Source organism: Salminus brasiliensis, chromosome 19, assembly GCF_030463535.1.
Source record: "Salminus brasiliensis chromosome 19, fSalBra1.hap2, whole genome shotgun sequence".
In the NCBI taxonomy this organism is placed as follows: domain Eukaryota; kingdom Metazoa; phylum Chordata; class Actinopteri; order Characiformes; family Bryconidae; genus Salminus; species Salminus brasiliensis.
In genome coordinates, this window is record NC_132896.1 from 22,137,987 (window position 1) to 22,160,683 (window position 22,697).

At 38.3% G+C, this 22,697-nt stretch overlaps 1 protein-coding gene across 1 annotated transcript in view; it reads left to right on the forward strand.

Moving 5' to 3' along the window:
• Window positions 1–5,985: 5,985 nt before the first annotated feature.
• Window positions 5,986–22,697, forward strand: part of btk (Bruton agammaglobulinemia tyrosine kinase) — a 31,495-nt gene continuing 14,783 nt past the window's right edge. The window contains exons 1-3 of the mRNA XM_072663069.1: window positions 5,986–6,066; window positions 12,282–12,446; window positions 12,646–12,750. Of these exons, the coding sequence (XP_072519170.1) occupies window positions 12,306–12,446; window positions 12,646–12,750 (246 nt within the window). The 5' untranslated portion in view covers window positions 5,986–6,066; window positions 12,282–12,305. The remainder of the gene's footprint in view (window positions 6,067–12,281; window positions 12,447–12,645; window positions 12,751–22,697) is intronic.

A 22,697-nucleotide genomic window follows, 5' to 3' on the forward strand; every position in this document is an offset into this window, starting at 1 on the left:
TTGCCCTAGGCAAGAAAGGGGGTCAATGGACAGACATAGGGGTGTGGTTAAGAACATTATTTAATTATAAAAGATTGGGAAAGCCAAGGTGATACAAATAATTGATGATACTTCTGTTACACAGCCAAGTGAAAATGATGATATTGAGATTGATGCTGCCAAGTGAGCATTGGGGCTGTCGGCGGGCAACACGGACTTTCAACTCCCCCCGAAGGTTTTCTATGGGGTTGAGATCTGGAGACTGGCTAGGCAACTCCAGGACCTTGAAATGCTTCTTATGAAGCCACTCCTTTGTTGCCCTGGCAGTGTGCTTGGGATCATTGTCATGCTAAAAGACCCAGCCACGTTTCATCTTCAATGCCCTTGCTGATGGAAGGAGGTTTGCACTCAAAGTCTCACAATACATGGCCCCATTCATTCTTTCATGTACACGGACCAGTCGTCCTAGTCCCTTTGCAGAGAAACAGCCCCAAAGCATGATGTTGCCACCCCCATGCTTCACAGTTGGTATGGTGTTCTTTGGATGCAACTCAGCATTCACTCTCCTCCAAACACAACGAGTTGTGTTTGTACCAAACAGTTCTACTTTGGTTTCATCTGACCATAAGACATTCTCCCAATACTCTTCCGGGACATCCAAATGCTCTCTAGCAAACTTCAGACGCGCCAGGATACAGTATGTACTGGCTTAAGCAAGGGAACACGTCTGGCACTGCAAGATCTGAGTCCCTGGCGGTGTAGTGTGTTACTGACGATAGCCTTTGTAACGTTGGTCCCAGCTTTCTGCAGGTCATTCACTAGGTCCCCTGGTGTGGTTCTGGGATTTTTGCTCACCGTTCTTGTGATCATTTTGACCCCACGTGCTGAGATCTTGCGTGGAGCCCCTGATCGAGGGAGATTAGCAGTGGTCTTGTAGGTCTCCCATTTTCTGATTATTGCTCCCACAGTAGATTTCTTCACACCAAGCTGCTTGCCTATTGCAGATTCAGTCTTCCCAGCCTGGTGCAGGTCTACAATTTTGTTTCTGGTGTCCTTCGACAGCTCTTTGGTCTTCACCATAGTGGAGTTTGGAGTGTGACTGTTTGAGGTTGTGGGCAGGTGTCTTTTATACTGTTAACGAGTTCAAACAGGTGCCATTAATACAGGTAAGGAGTGGAGGACAGAGAAGTCTCTTAAAGAAGAAGTTACAGGTCTGTGACAGCCAGAAATCATGCTTGTTTGTAGGTGACCAAATACTTATTTTCCACCATTATTTGCAAATAAATTATTTAAATATCAGACAATGTGATTTTTTTTCTCATTTTGTGTCTCATAGTTGAGGTCTACCTATGATGTCATTTACAGACCTCTCTCATTTTTTTAAGTGGGAGAACTTGCACAATTTGTGACTGACTAAATACTTTTTACCCCACTTGTATGATATTGGGTCAATAAAGGGTGCATATCCACTTAAAGTGGTACAAACAAAACAGTCGATAGGCCTTACCAGGTTCAATACCTATGTCCAAGGGAGCAGAAGAAAGGTTGTCCAAACTTACAAATTACCTTTTGGAAAAAGGAGCCATTGTTCCATGTGCATATTCACTGATGAAAAGTTTAAATACAGGTTGATACAAGATCTGAGAGTGGTAAATGAAGCGATATACCCTGCTGCTCCTATTGTACCTAATCCCGCAACTATTTTTTCCAAAATTACATCTAATCCTACATATTTTTCATTAGTTTGACTTGGCAAATGCGTGTTTTTTTTTTTTTTTCAGTCTACCCGTGGAGGCCCAGAGTCAAGGGTGAAAGGTCCGGTCTCACCCTAATGTACCAAATGAAAATGCTAATGTGTATTTTTTTGTTTTTAGATGGTTTCAGACTGCAGTTGGAAAATGGGAACCCATCTGTGACCTACTTCATGGTGACAATCAGATAGTGGATACATACAGGTTAGCAGATAGTGTGTCATTGCAAGCAGCAGAATTGTCTGCTTTCAGAAGAGTTTGCATATTAACACAAAACATTTGGGGAACCTGTGGCACACAGAATTTTGTTTGAAAATTTGTTGAGCGCGATCATGTTTCTAATCTTAATATCAATGTAAAGCTCATTTAAAAAATAGGAGGACACAATATCTGCAGGGAATTAATTCACAGATCAGGTGGCAAGAAACAGTTACAGTTGTGTTCAAAATAATAGCAATCCAATATGACTAATCAGATAATCACTGTTTTTGGTATAAATTATATTACCACATGACAAACAATGTACCAGTTGGGGCAGTATATTCTTAGAAAACCAACAGACTCAGCATTCATGATATGCATGCTCTTGAGTCTGTGTATTTGAATAATTAATTGAAAGGGGTGTGTTCAAAATAATAGCAGCGTGGAGTTCAATTAGTGAGGTCAATCATTTTGTGAGGAAACAGGTGGGAATCAGGCGACCCTTATTTAAGGGTGAAGCCAGCACATGCTGTACATGCATTTCTTCTTGAAAGCCTGAGAAATATGGGTCAGAAGAACAGCGAACTTTGATTAAAAAGTTGATTGGAGAGGATAAAACTTATAAAGAAGTGCAGACAATAATAGGCTGTTCAGCCAAAATGATCTCCAATGCTTTAAAATGGAGAGCAAAACCAGAGAGACGTGGAAGAAAATGCAAGACTACCATTCGAATGGAGCGAAGAATAGCCAGAATGGCAAAGGCTCAACCAATGATCAGCTCCAGGATGATCAAAGACAGTCTCAAGTTACCTGTGAGTACTGTGACAGTTAGAAGACGCCTGTGTGAAGCTAATCTATTAGCAAGAAGTCCCCGCAAAGTCCCATTGTTAAAAAAAAAAAAAAAGTGAAAAAGAAAGTAAAATTGTTCTTTTTGGGTCCAAGGGCCGCAGACAGTTTGTTAGACGACCCCCAAACTCTGAATTCAAGCCACAGTACACTCTGAAGACAGTGAAGCATGGTGGTGCAAGTATCATGATATGGGCATGTTTCTCTTATTATGGTGCTGGGCCTATTTACCGCATACCAGGGATCATGGACCAGTTTGCATAAATCAGAATACTTGAATAGGTCATGTTGCCTTACGCTGAAGAGGAAATGCCCTTGAAATGGGTTTCAACAAGACAACGACCCTAAACACACCAGTAAACGAGCAAAATCTTGGTTCCAGTCCAACAAAATTGAGGTTATGGGGTGGCCAGCCCAATCCCCGGACCTTAATCCGATAGAAAACTTGTGAGGTGACATCAAAGATGCCGTTTCTGAAGCAAAACCAAGAAATGCAAATTAATTATGGGATGTAGTCAAAGCATCCTGGGCTGGAATACCAGTTGACAGGTGCCAAAAGTTGGTTGACTACACAGATGTGAAGCCGTTCTAAAAAACTGTGGTTATTCAACTAAATATTAGGTTAGTGATTCACAGGAATGCTAAATCCTAAAAAAAAAAGAGTACATATTTTGAGTTTGTAAGGACAAATGCAGACACTGCTATTTTTTTGAACAGCCCAATTTTAATTTTTTGTTATTTTCTGTAAAGTAGTTAAAAAGTATATACATTTCTTCATGTTTTGATTTGGAAAACAGTATGCAATGTTCCCAATGCATGGAAATAAAAGCTACTATAAAGATTTTCTGCTTTACTAATGTATTTAAACACACTGCTATTATTTTGAACACAACTGTATGTAGGAAATGCAGTAGTACTTCAGATGGATTGCACAGGAGCACAAAAGCCAAATGAAGATGTAAATGATGACAAAGATATTTCTTCGATATTTCTTCTTCAGGTATTTCTTATAAAGCCCCCCAATAACCTTACAGGTAATGTTCGGGACTCAGACACAGTCTCAATCTTTAAATCTAGGCAAAAAAAACTTAGTTTAGCTTTTGGTAATTAATGTTTCCCCTTAGATAAAGGTTGTAGGTCCAGGGGTTCACGGACACAGGGAATTGTAGTGTACTGAGATGCTGGAGCTGTCGTCTTGCTGCTTGCTCGCGATCACTCAGGTTTGTGGATGGTGGAGCAGTCTGTGTTACCTTCTGGCTCTCTCCTTTTAATTTAGCTGTTATAGTCAGACCTGCTGGAGTCATCAGACACTCTGATTCTGCTCTCTGCTCTCTATAAATCCATTCAAAACTAACTCTGTCTCTTTACCTACTCAGAGTAAACGGTCACCCACTCATTCAGTCCGACCTACTGGAAGACCCTCTACCTGCATCAGACCAGCTGCTACCTACCAGTCTGACCAGCAGGCCCGCCCCCCTTACCACCACCCATGCCAGACCAGCGACACACCCTATCCTACCACTGCTACCTGCGAACGAACATGTTAAATACCTAAAGACTCTTAACCATCTGCCACTATTAATATTACCACTAGTAACCATAATTACTCTCAGTACTCTTGCCATCACTGCTATGACTATATTAAGTTACTATGATTATTATATTATGATTATGCATATGTTGCACACCTGAGCAGTACAACAAGGATGGGTCCCCCTTGTGAGTCTTGGTTCCTCCCAAGGTTTCTTCCTCCAGCTCGGAGGGAGTTTTTCCTTGCCACTGTTGCCGTTGGCTTCCTCTTTGGGAGTCTTTTTCATATTTCATGTCTTTACTAATTACTGATTGTGTAAAGCTGCTTTGTAAAAACAACAGTTGTAAAAGGCACTATACAAATAAATTTGACTTGACTTGAGTTATGATGGATTTGATTGACAAAGAATGGCATACACCTGGATTTCACAATTCACCAAAGCATATTGTAAAAGGTGTCTTGTACATATTCAAATGAACATTAGCAGGGGTATTATGCCATAATACCCCTGCTAATGTTCATTTCCTGTCCATTTCAGCATCAGATAATGGATTTGATTAAATTAACTTTTTGCTAACAATTGAATTTTTTTTGTGATTGTTGTTTAACTTTACATTTCTTTTTCAGAAAACAGGACACAATCACAGTGGCTAAGTGTCCATGGTGCGAGCAGCCTTTCCAGTGCCGACAGACTCTGTACACTCCATACAGATCAGGAATTGGATCGTGGTGAAGGACTTCAGGAGAAAATTATGAAAATTACCTTGATACTTGGGGCCTTAGACGTCAACTATTGTGATGGGATCCATACTAGTTTATTTCCTTTTCCTGAACAACCTTAGTGACACGTGGTTTATTTTAAAAAAATGTGGAATGTGAGGGATGTTTTCAGGAATTTCAGTTTTGTATGAATAGATTATTTTAATTTCATTTGTTTTAGTTTTACCTCATGCTATTACATATGGAAGTGTCTGGGGAATATGAGCAGATAAATGGTTACTTCGTTATCTTCAAATGGGATCTATCAACTTCACTCCAGCCTCACCACAGCGGTATTAGCATATGGACATCAAAGGCAATGAAAACCAGTACACTTTGGCAAATGAACATATAAAAGTTTAACTGACACGTTTACTGCTGAAATAAAGTGTGTTTTTCTACATTCTGACTGATCGAGTTGATTCTTTAAGTGCGGAGAAGCAAATTCAACTACCAAAATGGAGATGCTTTCTTTTTGAACAAGGAACCAATTGTTCTCTTGGAGCAGTGCACATCTTCCTACATGGACATTGAATCTAGAAAGCGCCACAAAGCTCTAAATATTTTGGATCACTGCTTGCCATTGCTGCTTGGCAATGCTTGTAACAGTATGAAGCACTGTAAAGTAATGTTTTGTTTCTATATGAAAGTGTATTCAACTTTTTAGATAAATGTTGGCATGTATCAACATCATAATTTACCATAATTTAAGAAAGCTGCCTTACTCTACATCTTTATTTAATATCTAGTTCTGTCACTTCACTTGCTAGGAGCTGATAAAGCATTTAAACACTAAACAACACAAAGGGCGATATGAAAATAAGCAGGAAGCAAAAGGGGAACTGGTTAAAAAAAATCCTGTGAAAGGGTGGGGTTAAGTCAACTGTTGCGCACATTCACACTTGCTGAATAGGCGGAACAAGGAAGTCAAACCTATGTGCGGGCACAAAGACTGTGTCTAAGATTGTGTTTGCAGATCATAGTGGATCAAGGAATCTGGTAAGCACTTTTTGAGAATTGATGCAATGTCAGTTTTTAAAGACATTTACACTATTGCTAGAAGTTTGTCTGTTAGACAAAAGACAGAGAGCCGAAATATAGTCAAACAAAAATAATTCAAGTTCATTCCTACATATATATGTACTTGTTGGTTTTCTTTTAAAACATGTACTTACACAATACAAATTAACACTCTACACTTTGCATAGATTAGGTTACAAAATGTCATGCTGTGAGAGTCATGGTAATCAATGTTTACCCAATGGACTTTTAGCCACTACCATTAAGATTAGTGTTGTGTGCCTTTTAGCTATTTAAATAAATTCACTGCATTGTGGCTTCCCCATGCAAATCAACACTAGAGTATTACAGACTTACTTTAATAAGGGAGACAGAGAATATGTGCTCATAGCATATGCATTTACTCAAAAATAGTGAATGACATTTTTTTTTGATTATCCACTTTATGTAGTTCATGCTAGTTCATATGTAGTTCAAATCTGAATATGCAAAAATATTTACATTTACATACCTTTTTAATGTGTGTAATAGATTTTACATTATACAATTAATACAATTAATTAAGTTAATTAGCTCTGGTTACAGGTCATGTTGGCTCTGGCCAATATGGTTTTCCCTTTAAAAGGAGATTTTAAAATATAGATTTGCCATAATCATGTGACAGATGACAATATTTCACCATTACAAATATAGAAATGTATTTGTAAAGGCATTTGAGGAAGATGTTATTACATACAAGTAAGTAAAGGTTTGTTGTTGCATTCTTCAGTTTAGAGGCTAAATGTTTAATGGGCTTTCAGTAACTTGGTTCTACATATGAACATTGTCTTAAAATCATTTATTTTTGCAACATTGCAGAAAATATAACATGACAAACAATTCCACTGATCCAAAACAAATCATGAGAACACATCCAATCATTTAGTTGATTTCTTTTGTTAAGTATAACCCTTATGTTCTCTATTAAATAGAAAATCATCATGCTATAATGGTTTTAGAAAAGCAGAAACAAAATAGCTTACAACAAGTAAGCTTTAAAATCGTAAGCAAACATTGTCACTTCTTTCCCATGATTGAATCATCAGGGTTCTCTCTTATTTACGTAGAGGTTATATATTAATACACTAGTAAAAGAGAGATACATGACTTTGTATATTATAAATTAGCACAAAAATCATATTTCCATCATATTCTGTCATTTTGTGACAGTAGCAAAATGCTATATGTTTGTCTTGCACTTAAACCATTTAAATTAGTGCAGTTATTTGTCAGATATCACATAATTAACACATTCAATACTATTAAATACATATTAAGGCAATAATAAATTAATCAATTATTAATATTATTAGCACATTATGCATTATTGTTGCGATAGCTAACACCGAACATGCAACATTGAAGTAAAATTATGTGTCATATTCTGTTGCTATGAATTAATATAATAGACAATACAAAAAAAAAAAAAAACAATGAAACTTTGACTTTGACAGTTATATAACAAAGTTAGAAAGCCCTCTGCTAATTGCTGGTATTTCCCTCTTTGGGCGAAACAACCTCAAAGAAACTTCGCTTTGCCATTCCTTTCCATTTCTTTCTTTGAGCAATTCCTTGGTGGATTTACTGGAAGTTCTGGACCAATGTCATTTTTCATTGCTTAAATGCTTCTGTTAAATGCTTAAATGTCTTCTGTTACTGTGCATAAATAACTCAACTGTCATTAGGTTTGTCTTGGGCTTTGTCTAGGTGGTCTATGGCAAACTGTAGTCTTGCCTGATGTTTTTACAGCTAGGGTTTTTCCTCTTAGGCTGCTCTTGCTTAGACTGTCTGACCTGGCCATGTTGGCAAATGTTTTCCACTTGTAAAAAAAAAAAAAGAAATGCATTACATTACAAGGATTGTCTGGTTGCCTGTTTCAGTTGCTAGTAATAAAAGAATCTCGCCTGTTCAGAAAAAACAAAAAACAAACTCAATTTAGATTTATTTTTGAATGCTTACAGGTAATGGAGCTATGACCAGTGTTTACCCTCTTTTTTGTAAGGACTCTTTTGGCTTGCCAGCTGTCGTCAGTTAAAATTATTTTAAATGTTTCTTTGGTGTGACGTACTGTATACTAATCTTAATAGTGCAAAAATGCTAATGCACTAACCTGTTTTGAACTAACAGGAAGTGATGAAGCAATGCTATGCCAACATATGTCACTGCAAGTTCTCCAGTGGCAACCGCTGCACTTGCATCATTATCCATCATTTTTCTCCATGTTCACAGTAGCTATTGTATTGCTATGGTTGCTTTGGTAACCAGCAAAAGGTGCCAGATCCTCTTTTAGAAACTGTGCAAGTGATGTAAGTATGTAAAGACACATGACCAATTAAAACCCCTGCAAAAACCTAGTCATTGTACTTACAATACTTAGTTGATGGAAAAGTTTATTGAGGGTTCTGCTGGAACACTCTGACAATAGTGCATTACAATAATCTAGCCTTGAGGCAATAAATGCATGTACCAGCTTTTCTGCATCCATATAAGAAGTTTCTTAGTTTGGCAATGTTCCTAAGAGGTAGAAAGGCTGTCCTACTAATACACTGTTCAAAAAAATAAAGGGAACACTCAAATAACACATTCTAGATCTGAATGAATGAAATATTCTCATTGAAAACTTTGTTCTGTACAAAGTTTAATGTGCTAACAACAAAATCACACAAAAATCATCAATGGAAATCAAATTTATTAACCAATGGAGGCCTGGATTTGGAGTCACATACAAAATTAAAGTGGAAAAACACATTACATTACAGGCTGATCCAACTTTGATGTAATCTCCTTAAAACAAGTTACAATGAGGCTTAGTATTGTGTGTGGCCCCCACGTGCCTGAATGACCTCCCTACAACGCCTGGGCATGCTCCTGATGAGGTGGCGGATGGTCTCCTGAGGGATCTCCTCCCAGACCTGGACTAAAGCATCCGCCAACTCCTGGACAGTCTGTGGTGCAACGTGACGTTGGTGGATGGAGCGAGACATGATGTCCCAGATGTGCTTGATCAGATTCAGGTCTGGGGGACGGGCGGGCCAGTCCATAGCTTCAACGCCTTCATCTTGCAGGAACTGCTGACACACTCCAGCCACATGAGGTCTAGCATTGTCCTGCATTAGGAGGAACCCAGGGCCAACCTCACCAGTATATGGTCTCACAAGGGGTCTGATGATCTCATCTCGGTACCTAATGGCAGTCAGGCTACCTCTGGTGAGCACATAGAGGGCTGTGCGGCCCTCCAAAGAAATGCCACCCCACACCATTACTGACCCACTGCCAAACCGGTCATGCTGAAGGATGTTGCAGGCAGCAGATCACTCTCCACAACGTCTCCAGACTCTGTCACGTCTGTCACATGTGTTCAGTGTGAACCTGCTTTGATCTGTAAAGAGCACAGGGCGCCAGTGGCAAATTTGCCAATCCTGGTGTTCTCTGGCAAATGCCAAGCGTCCTGCACGGTAGTGAGCACAACCCCCATCTGTGGACGTCGGGCCCTCATACATTCTCCTTGGAGTCGGTTTCAAACCGTTTGTGCAGACACATGCACATTTGTGGCCTGCTGGAGGTCATTTTGCAGGGCTCTGGCAGTGCTCGTCCTGTTCCTCCTTGCACAAAGGCGGAGGTAGCAGTCCTGCTGCTGGGTTGTTGCCCTCCTACAGCCTCCTCCACATCTCCTGGTGTACTGGTAGCACCTCCAGGTGCTCCTCTGGACACTCTGCTGACAGACACAGCAAACCTTCTTGCCACAGCTCGCTTTGATGTGCCATCCTGGATGAGCTGCACTACCTGAGCCACTTGTGTGGGTTGTAGAGTCCGTCTCATGCTACCACGAGTGTGAAAGCACCACCAACATTCAAAAGTGATCAAAACATCAGCCAGAAAGCATAGGTACTGAGAAGTGGTCTGTGGTCCCCACCTGCAGAACCACTCCTTTATTGAGTGTGTCTTGCTAATTGCCAATAATTTCCACCTGTTGTCTATTCCATTTGCACAACAGCATGCGAAATTGATTGTCAATCAGTGTTGCTTCCTACTTGGACAGTTTGATTTCACAGAAGTTTGATTTACTTGGAGTTATATTGTGTTGTTTAAGTGTTTCCTTTATTATAGCAGTGTATTAGCTATATGTTGCTCAAATGATGGATCTGAATCGAATATGATGGCAATATGTAATGGTATTTAAAGAATAAATCAGCCAAGCCTAACATTAAGTCTGAAAGTTTATTTCTAGTGTCTTTTGGACCTAAAAAAAGAACCTCGGTTTTGTTACTGTTAAGAAGAAGGAAGTTATGTGACATCCAGATTTTTATATTCTTTACACAGTCCTTAATTTTCTTTAATCTAGATTTATCATTAGGTTTGGCTGATATATAGAACTGTGTGTCATCTGCATAACAATAGAAATTAACATCATGTCTGCTTATAACTGTGCCCAATGGAGCCTGGTGGAACTTCATATCTTACTTCTGTGTAATTTGAAGAAATCTTTTACCTTTACGACTGATATTGTTCAGTTAGATATGATTTAAACATTTTGAAATCAAATGCTGAGGGCTGATGATCACCACTCACTAAAGGGAAAGACAACATTTGATAAAAAGAAACCCTTCCCATTTAAAAAACATTTTATTAAAAGCACAATAAAAAAATTATTTTGAATTTTCTATTGTCTGAACTCAAAGTGCCAAATCTTTTTGGTGTTGCTGTATATGAAGAGAGTAAATTAAACATAACACATTCCATAATTGCTTTATTTCAACCAGTGACTATATTTTTTTAACAAAACAAAACCAGATGAAAAATGTATATTTTTCAACAGCTGTGCACACACCCACACATGCGCTGTAGAACACAAATTACAAAAATAAATGAATATATAACATATAATTTAAGTGCATTATAATTAAGGGGGGCTAACATTCCTTTTTACAACTAAGAAAGTACAGTTTAATCAGTTAATCAAAAAGCATACTTGCAAAACAGATTTGCTTATAATGGCTGCCAGTAAAAAAAGAACAGACATGTTAAACAGTGACAAGGTTAACAGTGACTGTTCACAATGGTTACTGATACAATAAAAGCTTTTTCTTCTTTTGTATTTCTGAGCTGTCTTGACACTACTTCCTCATACTGTGTTTTCCACCATGATAGAATAGTGAGTCATATTCAACTTGTTAAACAAACCTGCTAACTGCACCAAGAAAAACAAAGAATTCTTAAATAAAGAAACCATATACTGTGCTGGGTCCATTCTGTTCAGGGAAACTTAACACTTTGTGACGGAGTGGTTGAGAGGTGTTACAAAGGGTGATGGCCACAGCTGAAGAAACCAGGAAATGCTGAGATGATGTTCAAAATAGACAGTTCAGTTTTTCAACCACAAAGCAGACAAAAACTACTCAGCATTAACCTAAATAGCAAGACTACAGAAAACTGACATGGTGACATGAAGTAGTGTATAGCTGAATTATTTGAGATGTCACCGCATTGAAAGACTCATCCAGAGGCAAATAAAGACACAAAGACATGTGCAATGAATTAAAGAATCATATGTAAGATTTGAAACACATTTGCATTTGCAACTCTAGCATTTGGCTGATGGTTAGAGAGACTAACTGTCCTTAATTAGCCAATAATAATGTTCTACAAAACCCAATTTTCTAACAGTTATGTCAGAATATAGCTACGTGTTTGGAGGGAATTATGTAACACAGTAAGTGGTATATCATGAGGCACATATGGGGAAATGCATTCATTTATTAACAGAACGAGGCCAAAGCCTACAACATGGTACAGGAAGATATTTGGAAAGGAAACAGATGTACTGATGGAGGAAATATTAGCAACAAAGGTTACCATTGATTTTGCAGTGGGGCCACATGCAAATGCCAAAATTAGATATTCATGCCTGTCTCTTTGTCCACCAATACAAGAGCCTACCTGTATAACTGTATAAAGCATCTGAGCACAGAAAATCAAAATGCATAGTGGATAAAGGAGCACAAATAGAAAGAGATTTGTAAACAGCTTAATGAACTATCATAATTACTTTTTGATATAAAACAATAGTAGAAAAGGTTCACTTGTAACAATATTGATTTGAAAAAGTTTACAGTTGCTCAACTCATGAATCATAATGGCATGTTTTTGTTTTCAAGGTTACATTTATATCTGAATGGAAAATGTCAGACATTATTCTGGAAGAGATTTTCATAAAGCGCTCCCAGCAAAAGAAGAAAACTTCACCACTAAACTTCAAAGAGAGGTTGTTTGTACTCACACAGGATAAGATTGCATACTACGACTATGACTTTGAAAAAGGAGTAAGTAAACCAATTAAGTACTTTTACTGCCCACTGGAATAAATAGTATTCTATAAAGACAGAGGTGTAGATTTTTCTGTAATAAAGTCTTTATGATACTTTATTGAGTGCAATTTGAAAATTGTTCAACAACTAGCCAACATTTGACTTATAAAATTACCCTTACTTTGCTTACTTTGATAATTCCTCCTGATTGCAGAAAAAGAAAGGGTTAAAGGGTTCTGTGGACACAGAAAAAATTAAATGTGTTGAGGTTGTGATGCCAGAAGATAATCCCCCACCAGAAAGATTGTTTCCATTTCAGGTGAGACCCCTTGCAATAATAAATATTACGCATATTTCATGTTAATACTAATTATATTGTACTCCTTGATTAGTTCATGGTGAGGTTTATGTATTAGTTAATTTTGTAGCAAAATGTTTGAGAGATGGTTTGTCTCTTAAAACAGGAATATTACACTTTAAGGGACAACAGTGCTCTGAGAACATAATGCTAATACATGTGCACTTTCAGCACTCTGCTTTTATTCTAAACTTGAAAGACAGCCAATGTAATTTCCATTAACAACTTGTGCGTGCAAAACAATTACATTCCATTTAAAACCTGAAAACGTAATCAACAGTGCTCTCCAAATTCGAAACTTATACATGCTCGCAAGCTATTTTTGCTCTTAATTTCACAAACTCTTCTCAAGTTCAGTATCTGCATGATGTAAAATGCTTTACAAAACTAATAAGCAGAAATAACCTACAATCAGCTACAGTTACCTTAAATTATATATTTAAATGACACCCCCTCTTACATGCTTCATGGTTACATCAAATGAATATTGTTTCAACACTAGTGTATGTGCCCCTTTACTCTTTTCCTATTGGATAGGCTTTAATTTGAAGTAACCTGGAATGAATCACCTAAAGTTACCTTATGTCAAATAATTATCCATGTAAGTCACATAAAAACATTGTTTGAGACTTGACTTTAGTGCTAAAATGTAAGCTAGCTTCTTAGCTAATGTAAGTTTTCAAATTTTCTTAATTAACATATTCTTATTCAGAAGGGAGAAAACCTGCTCAGCAATTTCACTTAAGTTAACTTCATATTGGTTTCTCTTCCAAAAATGTTCATACAAAACATTCCTTTAGAATGTATACAAAATGCATATGAAAGTGCTTTAAATAAAAAAGTAGGTCCTTATTTCTATTTGTAATGTTGACAGGTTTTGTACAATTCCATGTTTTCTGTAACTGGCCTCAATCAACCTCAGAAACATGGTTAAATAAATGATTCCTTACATTTTACTCTTAGAATAAGTATTAGGGTAGAGTAAGTATTAAGAAGTTAACTAGGCAGAGAGTGAACAAGCAGAAGTGAAACTGTTTTTCGGTCTCTTTTTAGAAACCAAACCTAGAGGAAGTACAGCAGAAAACTGGTGCTGTAACTAATATATATGGTATACTGTACCCAGCATAAGTGTGGCTAATTTTACAGGTACTATACTGTTAACCAAGAATAAACTGTGTGTTGTACAGAAAATTACATTCAGACATTTGATTGTTTTATAATAAAGTTAATGGCATTTCAGCTTTTAGGAATGTGAAATAATGCAGAGATGAGCTAAGGAAAGAACAGATCACATGTTTATATGTGTTACAATCATTACAAAAAAGGAATTATTTTGAACAAGGGGCAGAAATGCTAAGCTCTGCAGTGTTGTGGTCCAAAAGGAAGAGACCTGTGAACATTTTTGAACTGCATAAATTGTGGAAAATAAGCTTTTGTGCTCTCACAGCAAGACAGACAAACAAACAAACACGATATTTGATGGACTATGGTTTGACAAATCTCTGCTAAAGCGCTAACTATGGTCTGATTAATTTTTATTTCTATTACAACACTAATGAAATAAGAACACCTGCCTCAGTTTGGCTCTGAGGTGTTTGTCTGTGTTCCGTTCACATTACTCTAACCACCACAGTCATATCCTGCACCTAATTTATATCCTGTCATGTAATTTCAAGTTCAAGTAGCTTTTTTAACAACATGTTGTCATAAAGCAGTTTTACAGAGGTCTGAGCCCTAAGTAAGCAAGCCAGTAACCAATTGTATATTGATAGTGGCAAGATACAACTCCTTTAGAACAAAGAAAGAAACCTTGATAGGACCCTGGGCCCAAAAGGGGGCTCGTTCTCTTCTAGTCAACACCGGTTTGCAAACTTTTTTTTTGTTTTTTTTTTAAATGCAGCTTAAGTGGATTCCACTTCCAGGTGGTTGCTAGGCTGCTGCTATGGTATTCCAGGTTGTTCTTGATGTTTGTATGGTGTTTCTTATAGGTTTCCATAGTGTTGCTAAGTGGTTGCTGTAGTATCCCAGGTGGTTACTATGGCAACGCTTAGTGGTAGTTTAGCTGTTGCTAGGCAGTTGATTTGTCATCAAAGGTGGGCTTTATGGTATTGCTAAATATTTCCAAGGTGGTTGCTATGGTGTTGCTAGGTCATTGCTATGGTATCCTAGGTGGTTGCTATGGTGTAACTAATTACTATGTCGTTGCTATTGTATCCAAAGTGCTTGTGATGGCGTTGCTAAGTGGTTGCTATGGTATCCAAGGTGTTTGCTACAGTGTTGCTAAGTGGTTTCTATAGTGTTACAAACTGCTACGTGGTTGCTATAGTATCCAAGGTGCTTGTGATAGTGTTGCTAAGTGGTTGCTATCGTATCCAAAGTGTTAGCTACAGTGTTGCTACGTGGTTGCTGTGGCGTTGCCAAGTGGTTGCTGTTTTATCCCATGTGATTGGTTGGGTGTTACTAGTGTATTTGTATAATCATGATATAAGGAGAGTGCACAAACATTGAGTGCACCCCATTCATTCATATGGGAAATAAAATATCTAAATCTGTTGCAACACAGAAGCTGTATGTCTGATCAAAAAGCTAAACATAAGCCAGAATCTCACAATCAGACCCAACAATCTAGTGTTGGCAAGGTGTTGATATCTCAAACTGTGGGACAAATTAAACTGCGATGCAATGCACAAGTATAATAACGCAACAAAAGCATACAAGTAGAAAAGCACATTTCCTGAAGAAAATACAGCTAAAGAATATAATTGCTTCTCAACCCCAGTTCCATCTGGGTGCAAGCTTGGCTGAGAAATAGTTTGAAGCTTTGGACAAGAGATGCGCCCTTGTGGTTGTTATGGCACATGTACTGTGTCGTTCTATTTATCTACTAGTGCCACCTTGTGGTGGTTTGTTGTAAAACAAATTTACTGCAACTGTTTTATTATTGGTTTATTCAGTCCATGTGACTGTAGGGTTAAGGGCTAACCAGGAAAAGGTGCACGTATTTGTCACTGTACACTGTACAGCGAAATGTGTCCTCCGCATTTAACCCATCTGTGGTAGTGAACACACACACACACACTAGTGAACTAGGGGCAGTGAGTACACACACATCCAGAGCAGTGGGTAGCCAACTCCAGCACCCAGGGAGCAGAGAGAGTGAAGGGCCTTGCTCAAGGGCCCAACAGTGGTAGCTTGCCGAGCCAGGGAATCGAACCCACAACCCTGTTATCGATAGCCCGGCGCTCTAACTGCTAAGCCACCAAATTTCTCCATGCAGTTAGACAGAAAGAATCTCTTATTATTTTCTTCTTGTTGTGCCTTGACACGCTTTTGCTTGTAAGTTCATTGTTGTTTTATAGTTGTGTGTAATGAACAAATAAATATGTTGTAGATGTTATGTTGGTTTAAAAAATAACATGGGAAGCTAAAATGCTAAGTGCAATTCATTATACTATCTGTAGCTATCTGTAACCAATAGAAGTTCATGTTTACTTTACACTAAAAGTAGTTTGTAAACAAAGCAATTTATATTACTATATCAGCTTATCTAGGATCTAGATCGTGGAACTACTGCACAAGTCCACCCATGGTTGAGGAAATGTCACAAACAGAAGCAGTCATTATCAAGTGTGTGCAACTGGAAGCATTTGAAGATGAACTTGACTGTATTGTTAAAGGAAAATACATGCCAAAGAACAGTGCGCTGAGAAAACTAAACCTTTATGATGAAGGCCTTCTTAGAATAGGAGTTCAACTTAAACACTCTTGGACTTCAAAGAGAGGTTTCCTGCAATCACTTTTTCTGAAGCACTACCAGAGTCGAGTCAAGCATCAGGGTTGTGTATTTTCAGAAGCTGCTGTTCGTTCTGCTACTGGATCATGGGTGTTCGGAGGTTGATTAACATCATTTTCAAATGTGTAACATGCAAAAGGCTTTGTGGGGAAGCCACTGAACAAAAGATGGCGGATTTGATGCTGATCGCCTAGGTACTGAACCACAATTCGTATACATCAGCCTGGATGTGTTTGGCCCTTGGATGGTACTTACCAGGCATACACAAAGAGGACAAGCTCTAAGCAAAAGATGGGCTATTCTTTTCACTTGCTTGAGCACTCGTGCTATATACATCGAATTAACTGACTTCATGGACTCCTCAACCTTTATAAATGCCTTGAGGAGATTCTTCGCTCTGCAGGGCCCTGCTAAGCAGATCCATTCAGACTGCAGAACTTCATAAAGCTTGTAAAGAGTTGGAGATCATAATGATTGATAGTCATGATTTCAAAGTGAAGAGGTATCATAGTGAAGAAGGTTGTTCATGGGTCCTCGTGCGACCTACATGGGAGGGGCCTAAGTGCGAATAATAGGTGCAGCCAGGCACATACTAGACTCTAAGCTGCAGCAGACCAGTCCTTCTCCCATGATATTTTCCCACATATGTTGTCCACCTTAATGGCAGAGGTCACAGGAATCATTAGCTCAAGACCTCTTACCCTTATATTGACTGACCTAGGATCACCTTCTTTGCTGACACCGGCTATGCAGCTTACTCAATAGATTTGCACTCCACTTCCACTTCCGGGAGACTTCAAGGAATTAAATATGCATTGACAACAATGGAGACAGGTGCAGCTTGCCAACATCTTCTGGGGCAGATGATAACATGAAAAAGCAACACTCCAGAGCCGCAGCAAATAGCAAGAAGAACGTCAACACCTGAAAGAAGGTGATGTAGTCCTGCTCAAAGACATCTCAGCTAAACGCAATGATTTGCCCATGGCTCATTGCGTACTGTGATGGGAAAGTCAGAAAGGTAGAACTGAGGACAATCAAATCATTTCTTAGGCATATTTAAGAAACAGTTATTCCAATGTCTCTCATTGCATGTAAATAGTGGTCTCTATTTCATACCATGTGGGAATGTCATGGCGTATACACTGTGTCGTTCCATTTGTCTACCTGTGCTACCTTGTGGTGGTTTGTTGTAATAATTTGACTTATTGGTTTATACAGTCCTTGTTCAGTCAAGTGTAGGGTTAAGGGCTAACCTTTGCCTTTGCTTGTAAGTTCATTGTTGTTTCATAGTTTGTGCATTAAGCAAATAAATATGTTGTAGATATTATAATAAAAAAGTTGTTTATGTGGTAGAAAGCTAAAATGCTAACATAAGCTAAGTGCAATTCTTTAGACTAAATGGTCTATTCATTAGACCATTAGACCATTAGAAATAGATTAGAAGTGCAATTAATTAGACTAGGTGTTCTAAAGGGCCTATTCTAATTGAATACCCCAAAGTAAGCACTGCACCCCAGTTGTTTCATGCACAGCTGTGTTGATAGCCAGGCAGAATTCTGGCAACCATCTATCCCAGTGATGATAATATTTCCCCACAAATGAAGTGAGCATAACCTTCATAATTCAGTCTTTGAATGTGGTCTTGTATCAGGTCTGACTATAACGGCTTAATTAAAAGGAGAGAGCCAGAATGTAACACAGACATGGGAGCTCCCTGAAACGCTAGCGTCCATCTGCTCCACCATCCACAAACCTGAGTAATCGCATGCAAGCAGCGAGACGACAGCTCCAGCATCTCTGTGTGCTGCAATTGCCCGTGTCCACGAACCCCTGGACCTACAACCTTTATCTTCAAGTATTCTTGATGGTTCATAATATGTAATTAGATCCCGCAGGTGCTCAGGGGCGAGGCCATGTAGGGCTTTATATGTTAATAGAAGAATTTTTTATTCAATACAGAATTCATATGGGGGCCAATGAAGGGCTGATAGAACTGGACTGATATGGTAAAATGTTCTAGTTTTAGTAAGGACCCTGGCTGCAGCATTTTGAACTAATTGAAGTTTATTGAATTTCCTGCTGGAACAACCTGACAAAAGTGCATTACAGTAATTTAGCCTTGAGGTAATAAAAGCGTGTACTAGCTTTTCTGCATCCTGTGGAGATAAGGAGTTTCTTAGTTTGGTGATGTTCCTAAGCTGCATAAAGGCTGTCCTAATAATATTAGCTATATGTTGCTCAAATGATAAATCTGAATCGAATATGACGCCAAGATTTTTAGCTGCTAGACCAGGAATAATGGAAGCATCAGCCAAGTCTAACATTAAGTCTGATAGTTTATTTCTAGTGTCTTTTGGACCTAAAATGAGAACCTCGGTTTTGTCACTGTTAAGAAGAAGGAAGTTACAGTTTTATATCCTTTACACAGTCCATTTTTTTAAAATCTAAATTTATCATCAGGTTTGGCTGATATATAGAGCTGTGTGTCATCTGCATAACAATGGAAATTAATGCCATGTCTGCTTATAACTGAGCCCAGTGGTAACATTATACATGTACCATATGTAAATAATAGCGAAACTAAAATTGAGCATTGCAGAACTCCATATCTTACTTTTGTGTCATTTGAAGGTAAATCTTTTATCTTTACAAACTGATAACGTTCAGTTTTATATGAATCATGATAGGGCTTTTCCTGTGATTCCAATAATTTTCCCCTATCTTTCTAGTAATATAGTATGACCTATTGTATCAGAGGCAAGAAGGAGATCATTTGTAATCTTCACTAGGGCTGACTCTGTGCTGTGATTGGGTCTGAATCCAGATTAGAATTTCTTACACATGTCATTTTTACTCAGGTATAAGCAGAGTTGTTTGGCCACAGCCTTTTCTAATATCTTGGATATAAATGTTAGATTGGAGATGGGTCTGTAATTAGACAATACACTAGGATCAAGATTTGGTTTCTTGATTAAAGGTTTTATGACTGCTAATTTAAGGGTTTTGGGTACATGCCCTAAGATAAGGGATGAGATTATAATTGTTAAAAGAGGTCTGATTATAATTGGGAGTATTTTTTTTTGTATTTTACAGGGAATTGAGTCAAGTGTACAGGTTGTACAATTTGCTGAGTTTTTTCTAGTTCTGGCTGTGGAAGTGGGTAGAAGGCTTCCAGCCTTTGTTCTACAACTAAGTTATGTTCTAAAACAGACAGCCATGTTTGATTTAATAAGCAGGGTTGGATTTGTTGTCTAATTTCCCCTCTACCTGCTTCAGACCAGCTGCCACCTACCAGTACAACCAGCAGGCCCCGCCCCCACCACCACCCAAGCCAGACCTGCAGCACACCCTCCTGCCACTGCTACTTGTTTAATGACCATGTTAAAACCTAAATGGACTCTTAACTATCTGCCACTATTAATATCACCACTATTAACTATCATTACTCTGACCATCACTGCCATGACTATATTAAGGTCTACTACACCATGATTAATATAGTATGATTATGAACAGAGCAGTTCAACAGCATAGATGGTTTGGTAACTTTAGTAGTTCTGACCAGAGGAGGATGGGTCCCCCTTGTCAGTCTTGGTTCCTCCAAAGGTTTCTTCCTCCAGCTCTGAGGGAGTTTTGCCTTGCCACTGTCGCCATTGGCTTGCTCATTGGGGGTCTTGGATCCTTCAAGTCTTCTTACATTATTTTAGTTTTTTCTGTCTTTTACTAATTACTAATTATGTAAAGCTGCTTTGTGACAACAACAGTTGTACAAAGCGCTATACAAATAAATTTCACTTGACTTGACTAATATTTTATTTTATTATTAAAATCGTCCATAAAAACATTACTGGTTAAAGATGTTGGAATCTGGGGTTGAGTATCTGCCTGGCTTTAGTAAGTTTAGAGATCTCACTAAAAAGTACTCGGACTGTTTTTTGTTTGTTTTTTTCCTCGATCAGCGAGGCCAAATACGCTGAACAAGCTTTACTGAGGGCCTTTCTATATTGACTAAGGCTGTCCTTCCACAAACTGTTTGTTTTAAGGGACGAGTATGATCACTGTACCACGGTTCAAGCCTTTTTTGCCTTGTCATTTTACTTTTAAACTGTGCTATTTTGTCTAACGGTATTTGTCTAAGGGTATTTTCTAGATCTTTTGTTAATTTAACTAGCTCCGTTTGGTCTGACAGAGTGTAAGCTAAGGTCGATAGGGGTGGGAGTTTTTCAGTAAACTGTACAACGGTCATTGGGGTTATTGCGGGCTTTAGACAGTGTCGGGGGGACAAATTAACATTTTGCCTAAGATGTAGCTCAAAGGAAATTAGATAATGGCCTGATATTACTGAGCTTTGAGGTAGAATATTTAGATGATCAATGCTAACACCCAGGGTCAGGACTAAATCTAGGGTATGATTACAGTAATGTGTGGGTCCAGTTACGTTTCGTGGGATGCCGCTAGAATGTAAGATCAATACACATCAATCTTTGTTAATCGATCATCTGCTTTTTCAAAATGAATATTAAAGTCTCATACTATTACTTTGTATACTTTGTATAACTTTGTCACTGCACACTGCCAAGTCTGCAGCAAAATCACTAAATTCTTTTAAAAATTCAGATAGGGCCCTGGAGGCCTATAAAAATGTATTAGTTTGAATGCATTTTTATTTGTGGCTAAATGTTACAGTGTTTTTGAATAATATCTAGTGTATTCTGGTAGATTATACATCCACCTCCTCTGTCTGATAATTTAGGGCTATGTACATATTTATAACCTGCGGGGGTGGCTTCATTTAGTGCTATATATAGATCAGGTCTAATCCAGGTTTCAGTGAGGCAGAAAACATCTAGTTTCTGATCACATATACTTTAATTTACAATGACTGCTTTTGAGGTTAATGATCTAATATTAAGTAGACCGAGCTTTAGGTCTGAGGTGGTGCTGTTATCGTTTAAATGTGAGAATTTAACACTGATTAAATGATTAAAATTAGCTGATTTAGATATTCTATGTTTGGCTTTAATTCGGGGCACAGACACAGTCTCAATACGGTCCCACAGTCCAAAGTATACTATGCATATCATATATACAACTGCATGTTAAATGTTTCCTTTCTTTTGTACTCCTCTAAAATGTGTGACTGACCTACATATTGTATATTAACTTTCAGACAGTAAAACATTCAAATGACCCAGCTCATGAGGTTAGGCTAAGTGTAAACAAGTGCTTAAGAATCTTTGCATACAAATACAGAGCATTTTTCTGTAGGAAATCACATTTTAGGATTTTTTTAAAGAATGTATTTGTAAATTATGGTGGAAAATAAGTATTTGGTCAATAACAAAAGTTCAACTCAATACTTTGTAACTTAACCTTTGTTGGCAATGACAGAGGTCAAACGTTTTTGGTCTTCACCAGGTTTGCACACACTGTAGCTGGTATTTTGGCCCATTCCTCCATGCAGATCTCCTCTAGAGCAGTGATATTTTGGGGCTGTCGTTGGACAACATGGACTTTCAACTTCCTCCACAAATTTTCTATGGGGTTGAGGTCTGAAGACTGGCTAGGCCACTCCAGGACCTTGAAATGCTTTTTACAGAGCCACTCCTTCATTGCCCGAGTGGTGTGTTTGGGATCATTGTCATGCTGGAAGACCCAGCCATGTTCCATCTTCAATGCTCTCACTGATGGAAGGAGATTTCTCATGATACATGGCCCCGTTCATTCTTTTCTTAACACGGATCAGTCGTCCTGTCCCCTTTGCAGAAAACAGTGCCAAAGCATGATGTTTCCACCCTCATGCTTTACAGTAGATATAGTGTTCTTGGGACGCAACTCAGCATTCGAAGAGTTAAGTTTTATTTTGGTTTCATCTGACCACATGATATTCTCCCAATCCTCTTCTGGATTATCAATATGCTCTCTGGCAAACTTCAGACAGGCCTGGACATTTACTGGCTTAAGCAGTGGGACACGACTGTCACTGCAATATTTGATTCCCTCCGTGGGAGGCATAGTGTGTTACTGATGGTAACCTTTGTTACTTTGGTCCCAGCTCTCTGCAGGTCATTCATCAGGTCCCTCCGTGTAGTTCTGGGATTTTTGTTCACTG